The following is a 16,999-nucleotide window of genomic DNA, read 5'->3' as shown; positions in this document are numbered from 1 at the left end:
ATGCATGTTTCCCCATCCTGGCATGCATTGTTCCCCATCCTGGCATCCATGTCCCCCCCCCCATGCTGGCATGTGTGTTCCCCCACCCTCACCCCACGCTCCCATGTGCGTTCCCCCACCCCCACCCTGCCATGTGCGTTCCCCCACCCAACGCTGCCATGTGCGTTCCCGCACCCCCACCCCATGCTGCCATGTGCGTTCCCCCACCCCATGCTAGCGCTGGCCCCCCCATCCCCACCTTGGCACAGCCGCACACGAGTTATATATATATAAAAAAAAGCAACACACAACTTACCCTCCTGCACCCGCTCCCGCGCTGTGCGCCACTGGGTTTTCAGTTCCCACGTGGCCAGAAGACGTCATTACGCTGGCGCCGCTCACTGACGCTCCTCCGTCTCCTAGGCAACACACCTGCAGCCGGGGGGAGGAGGAGTGTCAGAGCGAGGAGAAATGTCTCCTCCGCTCCAACACAGATTTGATCTGCTGGAGCGATCACACCAGTGTGACGCCCTGGGCAAGCCAGGGGTCACAGGTCATCACACCACCACACCCTACATCCCAGTTAGGAACACCAAAGCTAAACTAAAATCCTTGTTGCCTTCCTCCAGAGGCTGATGTTCACACCAGGGGGTGGGCCAGGCGGTTGGCCCCACCCACCGAGGAGTTCACAGCTCTGGAGGCGGGAAAAACCAGCAGATAAGCTAGGGGAGTGAAGAAGTAAACAGCTAAGATGAGCTAAGGAAGTGAAAGTGGAAGTAGAAGTGGAAGTGGTAAAGGAGGAGTAGGAGAAACTGAAGGAAGGTGAAAGGTGACGGAAAGGAAGCCTGAAGTAGTCCAGCTGTGTGCAGGACTGAGTCAGCAAGGTCAGCAACGGCGGTGACTGTCTGGAGGGGGACCGTTTGGAAGTTCCTGGAAGGACCGCGGACGGGTAGTGGCCCGGCGGTCTGGAGCAGTGTACCTAAGGACAGTCAGCACCAGGGCAGGGGCCTCTCGGACCCCGGCAAGGCTAGGAGTCGCCATAATTTGCCGAATTCGTCAGTGAAGGGGACGTAGATCCCTCAACAACCAAGTCCCGATTGAAGGCAACAGTCCAACCATTGTAGGAGAAACACCGTCACCGCCAGGGCACCAGTTTCTCAGGGCCAGCGCCTGCGGGCAAAGAGTAGAGCTCCCCGGGTCCAGCTTGAAGCCGGGGAGCGGGTTACCGGTGGGGACCCATCGCGACCAACATAGAAACAAAGGTGCAAGGAAAAGGGACATCACCGTCACCTACTGGGAGAGCAAGTGCAGCCGTCCGTGGGAACCGTCTTTCCAGCCGTGTGGTTTACCGTAAAACTGTGTCAACGTCTCAGGCTGAGTGAGTACCACAGTGCCGCAAGGCACAGCGCTGCCCCCGCATCCCTGCGCCCACCAGGCCCTGCATCTCCCATCTCATCACCGGGTCCCGGGATCACCAACCCCTACCCACGGAGGGGCAACATAACACCTGGCTGCTCCGCATCACCATCCCCGGGATCCCCATATTGAGCAGCGGTGGTGAAATCACCACAACCGTGGGTGGCGTCACGGACAATAAACAATTCCCACACCCAACCAACCCCTTTCACTCACGGGCGAGGAGTGCCGCTCGAGAACCCCCGGGATCCGGCCTACAGCTCGAGCCACCACTGGGCAGCGGCCGCCGGACCCGAGCAGAAGGGGGTGAGCGTAGTGTGCTGACACCCTCCTCCCCGCCCGCGACAACTTGGCATCACGAACAGGATCTTACCGCTCTGCCGTCTGGTAGAGGTGCGCCTTGTTACCGCCAGAGGTATCCGGCAGAAGAATTTCAGAAGCCGCCATCTTTGGCGCGAAAAGTTCCCGCTCGAGCGTCTTCTTGAGTAGCAGAGGCGCGAAGGCCAAAACCCCGCCCCGAGAGAGGAGTGGCCGGAAAGAGCTAAGGGGGACGGAAACAAGATGTCTGCGCCCGACGGAGCCGCTGGAGGAGCGGTGGTCGCAGCCGCAGTGGCACCCGCGGATGGGAATGGGCCTGCCCAGGCCCCGGCCGTACTGGCGGGAGGTGCCGCGGCCCCCGCGCTCGCCCAGGTTATGCCGTTCTCCTTGCCCTATGCGCCCGGAGCTGCCTGGCTACCGCAGTATGACGGGAAACCGGATGCCTTACAGGCCTTCCGGAAAAAGCTTAACCCGTTGCTAGAGCTGTACCCCCTGACAACGTGCAGCGATAGTGCTAGGCCAGTTAACCGGTGCGGCTGAGCAGGAGGCGGAGACCTGGGCCGAGGGGGACCGGCTCTCTGTAGCCACCATCTTTGAGAAGCTACAGACTGCCTTCGAGACCCGGACTGAAGCTGAGCTGAGGATGCAGTTTTACCAGTGCCGGCAACGGGCTGGGGATAGCATTTGGGACTATGCTTTACGTCTGCAGACCGCCCTCCGCACGCTGAAGCGGGTGAATCCTATTAATGAGGCGGATAGCAACAAGATGTTAGTAGAGCAATTTGCGCAGGGGATGAGGTCCCCTGAGGATCGTAAACAACTCAGGCTGTGGGCCCTGGAACATCCTGATGTGGACTTTGCTGTGTTAAAGGAGCGGGCCATTAAAGCACTACAGCCCCCAGCTGCAGAAGTTCTGGAGCCAGCCCCGTGGCCCGTCGAGACGGCCCCCGTTGTGGCGGCCTCTGCCATACCAACCTCTCCAACACCTGCAGCCCCAAGCAGCACAGTGGAAGAACTGGCAGCCCAGGTCCGTCGCATGGACGGAGACCTCGCCAAGATCCTTGCTGCACTACAACCTCTGACCAGATCGCAGCCTCCAGCACAGATACAGCTTGCTGACAGCCCCAAGGATGTTCCCTGGATGCAGCGGAGAAGTGCTAACAACCCGCGGAGCAGACCTCCAATCTGCTACAAGTGCCGTAAGCCGGGCCATTACTTCCGACAATGCCCGTTAAACGAGCAACCCCTGGGGCCCCGGGCCAATCCTCAGGAGTAGAACATCGTGGCCCCCCGGACTGGCGGGACCGATATATCGGGGCCCGCCCCATCATCTCCGTGGCTGTGGACGGCATACCAGTGATGGCTCTCTTGGACAGTGGATCACAGGTAACCACCATACCGTACACGTTGTACCAGCGGTATTGGGCAATAGACGAGCTGGCACCCCCAGATAATAGTATAACGCTAATTGCCGCTAATGGACTTCCATTGACCCAGGTGGGATATAAACAAGTGGCTATGACAGTGGGGCAAGCTGAACTGCAGCACCAGGGTATGATTGTGATCATGAATGAACCCAGTGATCATAACCCGAAGATAGTGCTGGGAACCAATGTGATGGAGCACTGCATGGCTGATGTGTTGACCCTATTGCAACAGCTAGCCGCCACTGCGGCAGGGAGCCGGCAGAGAGCTGTGCAGCGCGAGATCCGAGCTCTGATGTACCGCCAGCATGTAAGCTCAACAGGAGGGGAGATTGGTGGAGTGAGAGTGATGGATGTTGCTCCATTGACTGTGCCCCCTAGGAGTGAGATGATGATTTGGTGTAGGGCAGCAGTAGGGCCCCAGGGGCGTGACTACCCTGCTATGATGGAGCCCATGCCCTCCGAGCACTGGCCCACTGTAATGGCCGCCAGAGGGGTGGTGGATGTAAAGAAGGGGAGGGTGCCTGTGAGGGTGTTGAACTGTGGGGAGGAAGAAGTCAGGCTTCCCCGGTATGCCACTATTGCCAAGCTGCTCACCCTGGATCCCCACACCATCCACGAAGCTAGTCCCTCAGTCTCCCCACCTAACACCAGCACTTCCCCGCCTCAGGGGATGGTAAAGGAGTGGCACCAACAGCTACACGTGGGTACTGACGATACTCCTACACATCACAATGCAGGGGTGTACAGGGTGGTGCAGGAGTATGAACAGGTTTTCAGTAAACATCCCCTAGACTTTGGGCAGATCAAAGGGGTCCAACACCACATTCCCACCGGTGAACACCCCCCTATCAAAGAGAGGTACAGGCCTATTCCCCCTGCACATTACCAGTGTGCCAAAGACATGTTGAGGAATATGAAGGAGGCAGGGGTTATTCGGGACAGCTGTAGTCCCTGGGCCGCTCCGTTGGTACTGGTTAAGAAGAAGGATGGTACCATGCGGATGTGTGTGGACTACCGGAAGATTAATCAGATAACCCATAAAGATGCCTACCCACTGCCTCGTATTGAAGAGCATCCAGGCCGCAACCTGATGCCGGGCGACATCGTGCAATACACCCGGCACTGTGGGGAGCGGGGGTGGTTCGCGCTGGACGCTAAGTTAAGGGGCAGCCAAGAGTCCCGAGTGAGCGCCGCGCCCCCTCCCTTGGAAGGAGCACCTGAGCCTGAAAGTCCGGAGTAGGGCAGCGGATGCCCGCTGCAGCAGTCCCCGTTGGGACCACCACTGAGTTTGTGTGGATTCATGTTTAAAAGTTTGTTTGAAAGTTCTGCTGATGATGAAAAATGATGATACCGTGTACCTTACCTGATTGTCTGCTTGATTTGTAACCGGCCGGAGCCGGCACCGTTGTCCCCGTAGGGACCGTTTAAAAGGTTTGCATGGGAACTATCCATGGACAAGCCCGTGAACTTGCAGGGCAACCACAAACGTTAAGTGGCTTGTAAATAAGTTGTTTGCCGTTACCGTTTTCCGCAATGCCGCCTCCGGAGAGGCAGGTTGGAGGGAGGGCCCTCAGCAGAGCAGGCTGGGGCCCAGCCACCAAAGGAACCGGTGGCTACCCTCTGGAGGAGAAGGACAGATCCCGCTCAGGTACCGTGTGCTGGACTGTGGGTCAAGGGGTGCTGCCTGGGCTTTAGGGGCAGCATCAGGGCCAGGTTGCTTGGGTGGGAGAGAGCGGTAACCGTAAACCGTTTGCAACGTTTAAGTAAATGTGCCTCCCGTTGTGGGAAGAGTTATTAAAAATGTATATATGTTACCGTTTACAATGTTATATTTTGCAGAAAAATAAAACCGGTGTTTGACGGGCAGCCCGCGGACGGTCTGCATTTTGCTAAGGGGGAATGTGACGCCCTGGGCAAGCCAGGGGTCACAGGTCATCACACCACCACACCATACATCCCAGTTAGGAACACCAAAGCTAAACTAAAATCCTTGTTGCCTTCCTCCAGAGGCTGATGTTCACACCAGGGGGTGGGCCAGGCGGTTGGCCCCGCCCACCGAGGAGTTCACAGCTCTGGAGGCGGGAAAAACCAGCAGATAAGCTAGGGGAGTGAAGGAGTAAACAGCTAAGATGAGCTAAGAAAGTGAAAGTGGAAGTAGAAGTGGAAGTGGTAAAGGAGGAGTAGGTGAAACTGAAGGAAGGTGAAAGGTGACGGAAAGGAAGCCTGAAGTAGTCCAGCTGTGTGCAGGACAGAGTCAGCAAGGTCAGCAACGGCGGTGACTGTCTGGAGGGGGACCGTTTGGAAGTTCCTGGAAGGACCGCGGACGGGTAGTGGCCCGGCGGTCTGGAGCAGTGTACCTAAGGACAGTCAGCACCAGGGCAGGGGCCTCTCGGACCCCGGCAAGGCTAGGAGTCGCCATAATTTGCCGAATCCGTCAGTGAAGGGGACATAGATCCCTCAACAACCAAGTCCCGATTGAAGGCAACAGTCCAACCATTGTAGGAGAAACACCGCCACCGCCAGGGCACCAGTTTCTCAGGGCCAGCGCCTGCGGGCAAAGAGTAGAGCTCCCCCGGTCCAGCTTGAAGCCGGGGAGCGGGTTACCAGTGGGGACCCATCGCGACCAACATAGAAACAAAGGTGCAAGGAAAAGGGACATCACCGTCACCTACTGGGAGAGCAAGTGCAGCCGTCCGTGGGAACCGTCTTTCCAGCCGTGTGGTTTACCGTAAAACTGTGTCAACGTCTCAGGCTGAGTGAGTACCACAGTGCCGCAAGGCACAGCGCTGCCCCCGCGTCCCTGCGCCCACCAGGCCCTGCATCTCCCATCTCATCACCGGGTCCCAGGATCACCAACCCCTACCCACGGAGGGGCAACATAACACCTGGCTGCTCCGCATCACCATCCCCGGGATCCCCATATTGAGCAGCGGTGGTGAAATCACCACAACCGTGGGTGGCGTCACGGACAATAAACAATCCCCACACCCAACCAACCCCTTTCACTCATGGGCGAGGAGTGCCGCTCGAGAACCCCCGGGATCCGGCCTACAGCTCGAGCCACCACTGGGCAGCGGCCGCCGGACCCGAACAGAAGGGGGTGAGCGTAGTGTGCTGACACCCTCCTCCCCGCCTGCGACACCAGCAGATCAAACCTGCAGGATCAGGCGACAGCACGCGTGCCAGCAGAATGGGCTCTGCGTGCCCCTGGTGGCACGCGTGCCATAGGTTCGCCATCACTGATCTAGTGCATGGAGGACGCTCGACGGCTGCCACCATAACTTCTTCCACAGCTTTAGGCTATGTGCCCACGTGGCGTATTTTCATGCAGTTACGCTGCCATCTGCTCCGCAGTGTAACTGCATGCGTCCTGCGTCCCCAGCACAATCTATGAAGATTGTGCCTAATCGATGCCCACGTGGCGCATTAGAACGCAGCGCTTCGGCTGCTGCCGAAGCGCTGCGTTCTAAAAAGCAACATGCCACTTCTTTCATGCGCTTTGCATGCAGCCCCCGCTCTGTCTATGGGAGGGGCTGCATCCAGAGCGCATGAAATCGGCTTTTCATTACGGACTGTTTCTGCAGCGATTTGAAGCGCACATGTGCTGTTCAAATCGCTGCAGAAATTTCTGCAGGGACAGAACGCAACAAGGGCTCATAGCCTTACAGATCTACAGCCCTCAAGTGGTGGCACAAGATCAGAATCCAAACTCCACAGATTGCATGGTCTACTGCTAAGGAGTATTCGGGGCACTGCCTTTGGCGCGGGTCAGATGCTCTTGCCTCGGTTAGGCTGCTTTCACTCATCCGGTAGGTGCAGAGCCGACCAGTCCGGCTCTAAAACCTATGCAACGGATGCGGCGAAAAAGCCGCATCCTTTGCATACGTTTTTTAAATGCGGCCCGTCCGGTTTTTGCCGCTTGCAGCATGCTACTGAGCATGCGCAGTGGCAAAAACCGAATGCGGCGTCCATAGGCATGCATTGAAAAATGCGCCGCATCGGCCGGATGCGGCGCGATGCGGTTTTTTTTTGCCGCACAAAAAAACGTGCCAGGCAACGTTCCATCCGGCCGCCGCATCGGCTAAATCTGCCGCATGCGGCAAAAAACGGACGGAACGCAAGCCCATGCGGCACAATGCGGCACTAATTAAAGTCTATGCAGGAAAAACGCAACCGGCAGCAAAAAAAAAATCGGTTGCGTTTTTCCTGCAAAGTGCTGGATTGTGCCGCACAGGAAAAACCGGAGGTGTGAAAGCAGCCTTAGCAGGCTATGTGCACACACTGCGTTTTTATGACGCTGCGTTTTTGGCCGCTAAAAACGCACCCGCAATTTGGTGCGTTTTTGGCTGCATTTGCGTTTGACACGGATGAGTGTGATCTGATAAAACTTCATCCAGTGTAATCTATGGGGCAGCGTCCATCTGCCATTCTTTACCCATGCTGTACCATGCATACTGTGATTGTCCGCGAGTCTTGGCTCACATGCACAAGTTTATGGAGCATGTGAGACATCGGACGGCACTGACGACATCCGAGTGCTATATACGTGGAGACAGGAGGAGGTGGAGGACGTGCCTCTTCTCCACACCAGCAGAGTCTGAGCCGAGGGTCACTAGCACCCAATGCTGCACACTACTGGAACCGAGGCCTAAAGGAGACAAAACCATGGAGACAAAATGAAAAGATAGCACTCCACACTCCACATGGAGCTTGTGGTTTAATGAATCTGGACACAGGTCCCCATAGTGTACCCTCCATCCACAGACTGTCCACGGGACACAGTATGGGGATGTGTCACCGTGGACATTCTCCGCCTCCTCTGCAGTTTCTTTTTTGTTTTGTGATATTCTCTGCTGGTTTTTGCTGCCTCCCACGGGTCATACATTTGTCTTTGTGCTTTGTGACTTTTCTGCAGATAAAGTTTCAAATCCTCCAGAGAAGTGAAGAAACAGCGATGAGGAATCTCAGCCTGAGTCCGGACGAGCCGGGGGAGGGGACACCCTAATTACTCTGAAACTGCATCCGGACAGGGGGGCCACCTGCACCCGTGCACAGGGGGATTGGCTGGCAGCTGCCTGACCCCACCCCTTGCTGCAGGTGCAGATATAAGGTCCTACAGGTGAGAAGCTCCAGACACCTGTGTGGAGACGACAGAAGAGGTGAGGATGGTGGAGGAGCCAGGGTGGAAAGGGGGTCCCAGTGTGTGAGGAGGAGAGAGAAAGTGTGCGTGTGCGTAAGGGGGTCCCAGTGTGTGAGGAGGAGAGAGAAAGTGTGCGTGTGTGAAAGGGGGTCCCAGTGTGGAGGGAAGGGGAGAGGAAAGGGGGTCCCAGTGTGTGAGGGGGAGAGAGAAAGTGTGCGTAAGGGGGTCCCAGTGTGTGAGGGGGAGAGAGGAGAGAGAAAGTGTGCGTAAGGGGGTCCCAGTGTGTGAGGGGGAGAGAGGAGAGAGAAAGTGTGCGTAAGGGGGTCCCAGTGTGTGAGGGGGAGAGAGGAGAGAGAAAGTGTGCGTAAGGGGGTCCCAGTGTGTGAGGGGGAGAGGGGAGAGAGAAAGTGTGCGTAAGGGGGTCCCAGTGTGTGAGGGGGAGAGAGGAGAGAGAAAGTGTGCGTAAGGGGGTCCCAGTGTGTGAGGGGGAGAGGGGAGAGAGAAAGTGTGCGTGTGTGAAAGGGGGTCCCAGTGTGGAGGGAAGGGGAGAGGAAAGGGGGGTCCCAGTAATGGAAGGAGTCCTAGTCCTTTCTCCCAGGAGGAAAAGGGGCCCCAGTGTAAAGGGAAGTGGTTCCAGTGTCCTAATTTAAGGGGTGGTCTAGTGCAGGGGGTCCCAGTGTGGGGGGGTAGGGGCTCCATAACTTGTGAAATCTCTTGGCTTTTATTCAGTCTGTCAGGCTTTATCCTATACATGTAGATCCCGGTGTGGAGGTTTTGGTGTATGGGGTTAACACGTTGGGTGCCTCCTTCCTGTGGGTCATTGCTGGGGTGCGGTACCTGTGCCCGGGGTGATTAACCCCCTGCTGTGCTATCCAGATTCCTCACCGCTGACTGATGTGTGTTCGGTTGCGTCTTTAGGTGCTTGTGGGGTTTTTATCCACTGATCATCCCAAGCTGAGACCCAAAACCTGTGCTGCCTCTGGGGTTCAGTGAATGGGACCCCAATATATGTATGGGGTTGAGAATGTGTGTAGATCTTGGACCCCATTATAACCAGAGCATTACTACACAATGGCAGCAGACCCCCGCCATGAGGAATGACCACCAGGGGCCGTGTGCAGGGCTTGGGGTGGCACCAATTGGTCACAATGGGGATTCTGCTGCCTGTAACCCCCTCACTCATTTCTTACAGGAAACATGAGCTGCTTCACCTGCATCAAGGTCCTGATGGTCCTGTTCAACCTGGCCATATTTGTAAGTACAGAAGCCCTACGTGGGGGGCTTGTGATGTCATCACATTGTGTGCTGGGGAGGAGGGCGTGTGATGTCATCACAGGTTATATTTATACATGAGGTGTCCACCTGCATGGAGTCTGCCACTTCCTCAATGGGGGAATTCCACTTCTTGCCTGACGAGCAGCTCCACATTTCGGCACGGATGCGGTCACCTGTACCCTGGGGCCGCTCTATATAATCTCAGCAGTCATGTGAGATAAAGGCTCTGATCTGAGACTGATGTCTCCGGCCTGATGGTTATGTGGATGTCGGTAGTCTATAGGTCGGTCTTGTGGACGATGGCGACGCTCGTACTGTCTGCCCTGTTATTACAGCTGCAGTAGTACTTGGTTTTTCCAGCGCTCGGTGTGGCTGGATTGCAGGCGACAATGCTAGGAGGAATGAGCACCTGGCGGTGTTGTAGCAGTGTGGCCCCTCTTCTCGTGACCCTAGGATCAGTGTTTTTTTTCCATTGACTCTACCTGGAGCTGATAAAGTTTAAGCCAAAACAGCCACAGCAAAGACTAATCCCCTCCTCCACCCCGGCCAGGCTGTATAAAGGGCCCTATAGACCATTAGTGAGGGGCAGACTGGTGACGGCCTGTGGTGGACACATGGCTGATGGGCTCACCTCTGTGTTGTGAGGCCCTGGTTTTGGTGCCCATATGTGACTGTTGTTTCCAGGGCCCCCATATAGACTTTTGGCTGTGTATTAACCCTTCTCCTCCTGCTTCCAGTTGGCCGGGGGCACATTGCTGGGAGTCGGTATCTGGGTGAGTGTGGACAGTGGCTCCTTCCTGAAGATATTTGGCACAATACCGAATAACGTGGCCACTCAGTTTGTCAATGTTGGCTACTTCATGATCGCTATTGGGGCGCTGCTGCTGATCCTCGGCTTCTTGGGCTGCTGTGGAGCTCAGAAAGAGAACAAATGCCTGCTGATCACGGTGAGTGATGGGCCCGGGGGGGGTGGGGGAGGGAATGTTGTCGGTTGGGGGGGATGGGCCCGGGGGGGGGGGGAGGGAATGTTGTCGGTTGGGGGGGATGGGCCCGGGGGGGGGGGGGGAGGGAATGTTGTCGGTTGGGGGGGATGGGCCCGGGGGGGGGGGAATGTTATGTTGTCGGTTGGGGGGGATGGGCCCGGGGGGGGGGGGATTGTTGTCGGTTGGGGGGGATGGGCCCGGGGGGGGGGGATTGTCGTCGGTTGGGGGGGATGGGCCTGGGGGGGGGGGGATTGTCGTCGGTTGGGGGGGATGGGCCTGGGGGGGGGGGGATTGTCGTCGGTTGGGGGGGGATGGGCCTGGGGGGGGGATTGTCGTCGGTTGGGGGGGGATGGGCCTGGGGGGGGGGATTGTCGTCGGTTGGGGGGGGATGGGCCTGGGGGGGGGGGATTGTCGTCGGTTGGGGGGGGAATTGTCGTCGGTTGGGGGGGGATGGGCCTGGGGGGGGGAATTGTCGTCGGTTGGGGGGGGATGGGCCTGGGGGGGGGGGGATTGTCGTCGGTTGGGGGGGGATGGGCCTGGGGGGGGGGGATTGTCGTCGGTTGGGGGGGGATGGGCCTGGGGGGGGGGGGATTGTCGTCGGTTGGGGGGATGGGCCTGGGGGGGGGGGATTGTCGTCGGTTGGGGGGATGGGCCTGGGGGGGGGGGATTGTCGTCGGTTGGGGGGATGGGCCTGGGGGGGGGGGGGGATTGTCGTCGGTTGGGGGGGATGGGCCCGGGGGGGGGGGGATTGTCGTCGGTTGGGGAGGGGGGGGGGGGGCCAGAGGGGGGTTGTGAGGGGGAGGGGGGGAGGATGGGCCAGAGGGGGATTGTGAGGGGGGGGAGGATGGGCCAGAGGGGGATTTTGAGGGGGTGGGGGGGGAGGATGGGCCAGAGGGGGATTTTGAGGGGGTGGGGGGGGAGGATGGGCCAGAGGGGGATTTTGAGGGGGTGGGGGGGGGGAGGATGGGCCAGAGGGGGATTTTGAGGGGGTGGGGGGGGGGAGGATGGGCCAGAGGGGGATTTTGAGGGGGTGGGGGGGAGGATGGGCCAGAGGGGGATTTTGAGGGGGTGGGGGGGGAGGATGGGCCAGAGGGGGATTTTGAGGGGGTGGGGGGGGAGGATGGGCCAGAGGGGGATTTTGAGGGGGTGGGGGGGGGAGGATGGGCCAGAGGGGGATTTTGAGGGGGTGGGGGGGAGGATGGGCCAGAGGGGGATTGTGAGGGGGGGAGGATGGGCCAGAGGGGGATTGTGAGGGGGGGAGGATGGGCCAGAGGGGGATTTTGAGGGGGTGGGGGGGAGGATGGGCCAGAGGGGGGTTGTGGGGGGGGGGAGGATGGGCCAGAGGGGGATTGTGTGGGGAGGGGGGGGGATGGGCCAGAGGGGGATTGTGAGGGGGGGGATGGGCCAGGTGTGTGTGTGTAAGGAGAATATGGTGGCAAGGGCTTCGGTAGTGCACACAGTGGGGAGATTGTGGTGGTGCACGCAGTGGGGGATAGTGAAGCACACTGTAGGAGGGTGGTGCGGTGTACACTGTGGGGGGGTGGTGGTGACGCGGCGCACATGGGTGACTTGCAATCTCATTATCTTCTTGTTTCTACAGTTCTTTTGCATCGTGCTCATCATCTTAATCGCGGAGATCGCCGGCGCGGTGGTTGCTCTGGTTTATGCCTCTGTGGTACGTCGGACTGTCAGTGACTTGGATTCTGTACTAATCCCCACTCCCAGTAATAATACTGCCACTCTGGTTGTCATGACTGTCGGGATCAGTGGGGGATGGTGTACTGGGGTCACCTGACACAGCAGGGACTGATCCCCAGCAACACAAAATGCCACAATCTTTACATGAAGGCAGTTATTTCTGCCCCTACTTGTCCCCTGATTGTGGCGCAGAACCTGCCCCTGGAGATAGTCAGTCACATCAGGGGGATTCAGAGGCCAAACGGCGGCATCTCACGGTGGTCTGGCTGTGTGATAGTCCTGTTCACAGCGAGTGACAAGGGTGGAGGGGGGGGGGGAATAAGCGGCGCCCGCTGCCGTACTGAATGACGCTGATCCGCCTTCTTTCTTTAGGCAGAGAGCTTCTTGATTTCAGTTCTGACTCCAGTTCTGCAACAAGATTACGGAGCAAATCAGGAAGTGACGAAGATCTGGAACAACACTATGTCTGAGGTGAGGGGCGGCATCTGACAATGGCACGACGTTTGATGGCGGCACGATGTTCAATGATGGACTGGTCCGTGCCCCCCGGTCATCACATGCTCCGCTTCTCTCTTGCAGATGAAGTGCTGTGGAATGAGCAACTACAGCGATTTCAATAATTCTACATTTGTGCAATCTAACAATGGCCACTACCCGACACAGTGCTGCAACGACACTGTCTCCACCTGCACCATGCAAGCAGCACACGACAGCTACAAACCGGTGAGTGCCATGTGCAGCAGCACCGTGTGCGCCTGAACCGTGTGCGCCTGCACGGTCTGACCCAACCTTCTCCACACAGGGCTGCCTAAAACAAATCGTGAACTGGCTGCAGTCAAACGCCGCCATCGTGGGTGGAGTGGCCGCAGGGATCTGTGCTCTGGAGGTGAGTGAGAGATAAATGCGTCTTCTACTTCAGCAACAACCAGAGCTGCAGACATCAAACCTCAGGAAAAGAGACCGCAGCTCTGGATGGAGACTGGAGGAGAACCCTGACCATTGCGGCAGTGTGGGAAGCCCCTATAGAGAATGAGGGCCCAGGGATCGGGTGAATGGACGTGGCAGCGCCTGTCCATGGTGTGAGAACAGCTGCCCTCCCACATACCTGTGGACAGAGGTGGCGCTGGCTTTATAGTGAGGGGCACCATGGGCCGGGTCAGTGCATGGTACATTGTGGTCTGATCTCTCCGCAGCTCGCCGCCCTGGTCGTGTCTATGTATTTATATTGCAAGATCGACAAGCATGGCTCAATCCACTGAGGCTGCGGAGCGTGGAGCCGCCTGTACATTGTGTAATGACATTTCAAGAGGACGAGTGACACCATTGTGACAGGACCATGGCTGCTCTAGACCGGGCTGCACAGACACTCGCACCGGGACTCGCTGCTGTGTGATTGCATTTTGCCGCTTTCCTCCATTTTGTGCCAAGAATCTGAAAATAAATTTGCTTTTTTTTATTGTAATATTTAATATATTTTGGCTGGTGCCAATGATGAAATAAAAGTGCCCTCTACTACTCTCTGGTGTCTGCTGAGGTCATTCTGGAGTCATAGCTGCACCGCCGGGGGGGGGGATGACTGCAGGGGTGCAGGGTCAGTATTACACAGCTGGGCCCTAAACGCTCACAAGTTGCCCCAGCACGATGACTGATACTGAAGCGGTTCTACGCTTGTTCCGGCCTTGTTTCACTGGTGGGTGATGAATGATGACACACTATAGATACATCTGTCCCTACAGCAGTGGCATAACTAGAGTTCGATGGGCCCCAGGTCAAAATTTGGACCTGGCCCCACCCATATGTTGGTCAGATGTGTGTCTAAATAGGATTTAGAGCTCCAAATGTATTCATAGGAGTTGTGCCCCCCCCCCCCCCCCATCCTGGTACTTATATGTTGCCAATCCTAGGCCACACCCCTGTGTGTGTACATATATTATATATAAAATATATCACATACACAATGTGTTGCACAACGTCCTCTTCTGTAGCCAGCGCACAGTGGCCATTGGCTTTCATCGACATCTGTGCTATGGCAACTCATGTCACTGTCATGCATCACCTTCATTCAAATGGATGCAGATGTTCTGTTTAGTTGATAGTGTATCACAGTGCAAGACCTGACAGGTCTCTGCACTGCAATGCATTTCAGCTAGATGTGCACCCACCCAGCTGAAGCAGGGGCTGGGTCTGGCAAGTTCCCTGCATCCCTGGGACCGGGCGCAGTCCGCCCCTCCAGTGTCTGGCTCTTCTGCACCAGGTAATGTGCTGCTGAAAACAAGTGTTTCTGTTCCACCATAAACATCCCATCCCCCGATAATGAGCTGCATTTTGTTTGTAGGGCGATTGCCGACGTGTTTACACCATAAACTCTCGTCTGCGCTGACAGCATTTTATAAATGTGGATGATACATGTAATATGTGACACAATCGCTGTTATATACACAGCACACATATGTATACCACCAGGATCCCATACATTCTATATCCTAACCAATGTATACCACCAGGAGCTTGTAAATTCTATATTGTCACTAATGTATACCACCAGGAGCCCATACATTCTATATACTCACTAATATATATATATACCATGCAAATCAAAAGGGTCCGTGGAGACTGTTAGGAGTCTCGACATGGAAAAATAGCAACATATCCCTCCGAGAAGGACCTAGCCAAGGAGTGGCTCTTATTAGGAGACCACCATATTAAGTAGCCCTTTTAGTCAATATCCAGCTCTTGACGAGTTACCTAGGATTTCACTGTGTTGAGCGCCTTTGCTGGCTGTGGTTTCTCTGGCTGGTCTCCCCGAGATCAGTGATTGTTTTGTCTTGCTGGTCTACTAGGCATTGCTCCCACCTAGCCAGAATCCTACTCCACACTGAGGGGCAATTCCCCAAAATAGTTGTCTGTGGATGGATACCTGGCCTTGGTATTTCCCTTTGTCATATCTTTAAACTTGTCAAGAGCTGGATATTGACTAAAAGGGCCACTTAATATGGTGGCTATGGTGGTCTCCTAAAAAGAGCCACTCCTTGGCTAGGTTCTTCCTGGAGGGATATCTGGCTATTTTTCCGTGTCGAGACTCCTAACAGAGGTTCCATGGACTCTTTTTGATTTGCTTACTTCCCAGGGGGCAATGCACCTAGCATTTCATGGTGTTGAGCGCCTTCGCTGGCTGGTCTTCTCGATCAGTGATTTTGTCTTGCTAATATATGCCACGAGAAGCCCATGCATTCTATATCCTTACTAATATACACCATCAAAAGCTGCACATTCTATATCTCTAATATTTACCACCAGGAGCCCATGCATTCTATATCACTAATATACAACACCAGTAGCCTGCACATTCCATCATTCTTACTAATATACACCACCGGGAGCCTGTACATACCATATCCTCACTAATATATCACCAGGTTCCCATACATTCTATATCCTCACTGATATATACCACCAGGAGCCCATACATTCAACATCCTCACTAATATGTACCACTGGGAGCCCATACATTCTATATCCTCACAAATATATATCACCACGAGCCCATACATTCTACATCCTCACTTATATATACCAAGAGTAGCCCGTGCATTCTAGATTCACATACACAGTCTAGAGAGGATTTGCAGCTCAGAATGGGATGTACTGATGAGACTTGTCCCTCTCTGACCAGTCATTTATATGCCAAGATATCCCCGTCATATTTTACAACCACATCCAGATGACAAACGCAGAGTGTGAATACTTGCAGAGATCTGTCGCCTGCCCCTGAAGATCATGGGAAAAGATCGCCCTCATACATCCACTGCCGCCATGGGGAAATAATTGATTATAACTAGTGACGAAGAAACATCCGGAGAAAAAGATCAAAAACCTGCAGATCTCCTCCTGATCCAAAGCAGCACACACGATCAGCGACTATATAACCTGAGCAATAAAAGCCACGAGCAATAAAGTCGTCACGACTCCTACAAGAGGCAGATAAGAGCACTGGAAACAAGTCTGTGTATATATGTAGCACCCCAGGGGGTAGGGGGAAATACACGACTCCGGGCCGGTGAGGGTCAGGGGATGTCACAGGTGCCCCTTCCCGGTTTCGTGACCCCAAGGTGTACACGGAGGGAGATGGGTGGATAAGGGTGATGGTGGAGGTTGTTGTCATGACGCCACCTGCGGTATGCGGCCAGGGGATTAGCCGACGCTGCTATCGCTGTCTTCCTGGGTTCATGGTAATAGCAGCCAAGGTGTTTCTGCTCCCCACAGGTGGAGCAGGCCTCGGGGAAATGAGAGCGCTGGGGACGACCGGTGGCGCAGAAGCTAGGGGCGGCGGTGCCGGCAATGACAAGGTTGACACCGGGGTTGCGGTTCAAAGTTCTTTTTAGTCACAGTTCGCAAGATGCCCCGGAGGTGCCGCTCTCCGCCGTGATGGGCTCCAGCCGGTCCCAGGTAAATCAGAAGCAATCACCGGTGTCTGTGGAATGTGAGACCTTCCTTCTCTGCGCTTACTTGTGGATCCCCGTGGCTTGAAGCAACTTGGGGACCCCAACGTTCTTGTAAAGTGTCCTCGCCATGGGGCCCGACTGTGATCTGGCCCCGGACCCTATGTATCACTGTGCTCCGGGAAAATGGGTGGTGGGCGATGGGACTTGGAATCCCCATCCCCTGCAGATTCTGGTACTCCAATGTGGAATATGTCCTACCCCAGGGCTCTGCACCCCGACTGCACTGGCACTGTGGGAACGGTTAGGCTCGACCTCAACTAC

The 16,999-nt window shown here is 56.0% G+C and overlaps 1 protein-coding gene across 4 annotated transcripts in view; it reads left to right on the top strand.

Moving 5' to 3' along the window:
* TSPAN1 (tetraspanin 1) overlaps window positions 1–13,751 on the top strand; it is a 245,767-nt gene extending 232,016 nt beyond the window's left edge. For 2 of the 4 annotated variants that reach the window (XM_075321092.1, XM_075321093.1), the window contains exons 2-8: window positions 9,471–9,534; window positions 10,293–10,502; window positions 12,139–12,213; window positions 12,609–12,707; window positions 12,816–12,959; window positions 13,039–13,122; window positions 13,430–13,751. In XM_075321092.1, the coding sequence (XP_075177207.1) occupies window positions 9,478–9,534; window positions 10,293–10,502; window positions 12,139–12,213; window positions 12,609–12,707; window positions 12,816–12,959; window positions 13,039–13,122; window positions 13,430–13,495 (735 nt within the window). In that variant the 5' untranslated portion in view covers window positions 9,471–9,477 and the 3' untranslated portion in view covers window positions 13,496–13,751. Of the gene's footprint in view, window positions 1–8,097; window positions 8,300–9,470; window positions 9,535–10,292; window positions 10,503–12,138; window positions 12,214–12,608; window positions 12,708–12,815; window positions 12,960–13,038; window positions 13,123–13,429 lie in introns of those variants that run through there. The other 2 variants (XM_075321094.1, XM_075321091.1) reach the window with 2 other exon arrangements.
* The last annotated feature ends 3,248 nt before the right edge of the window (window positions 13,752–16,999 follow it).

Source organism: Anomaloglossus baeobatrachus, chromosome 8 (assembly GCF_048569485.1).
Source record: "Anomaloglossus baeobatrachus isolate aAnoBae1 chromosome 8, aAnoBae1.hap1, whole genome shotgun sequence".
Classification (NCBI taxonomy): domain Eukaryota; kingdom Metazoa; phylum Chordata; class Amphibia; order Anura; family Aromobatidae; genus Anomaloglossus; species Anomaloglossus baeobatrachus.
The sequence above is the reverse complement of the archived record's forward strand: the minus strand, read 5'-3'. Positions and strand labels throughout refer to the sequence as shown.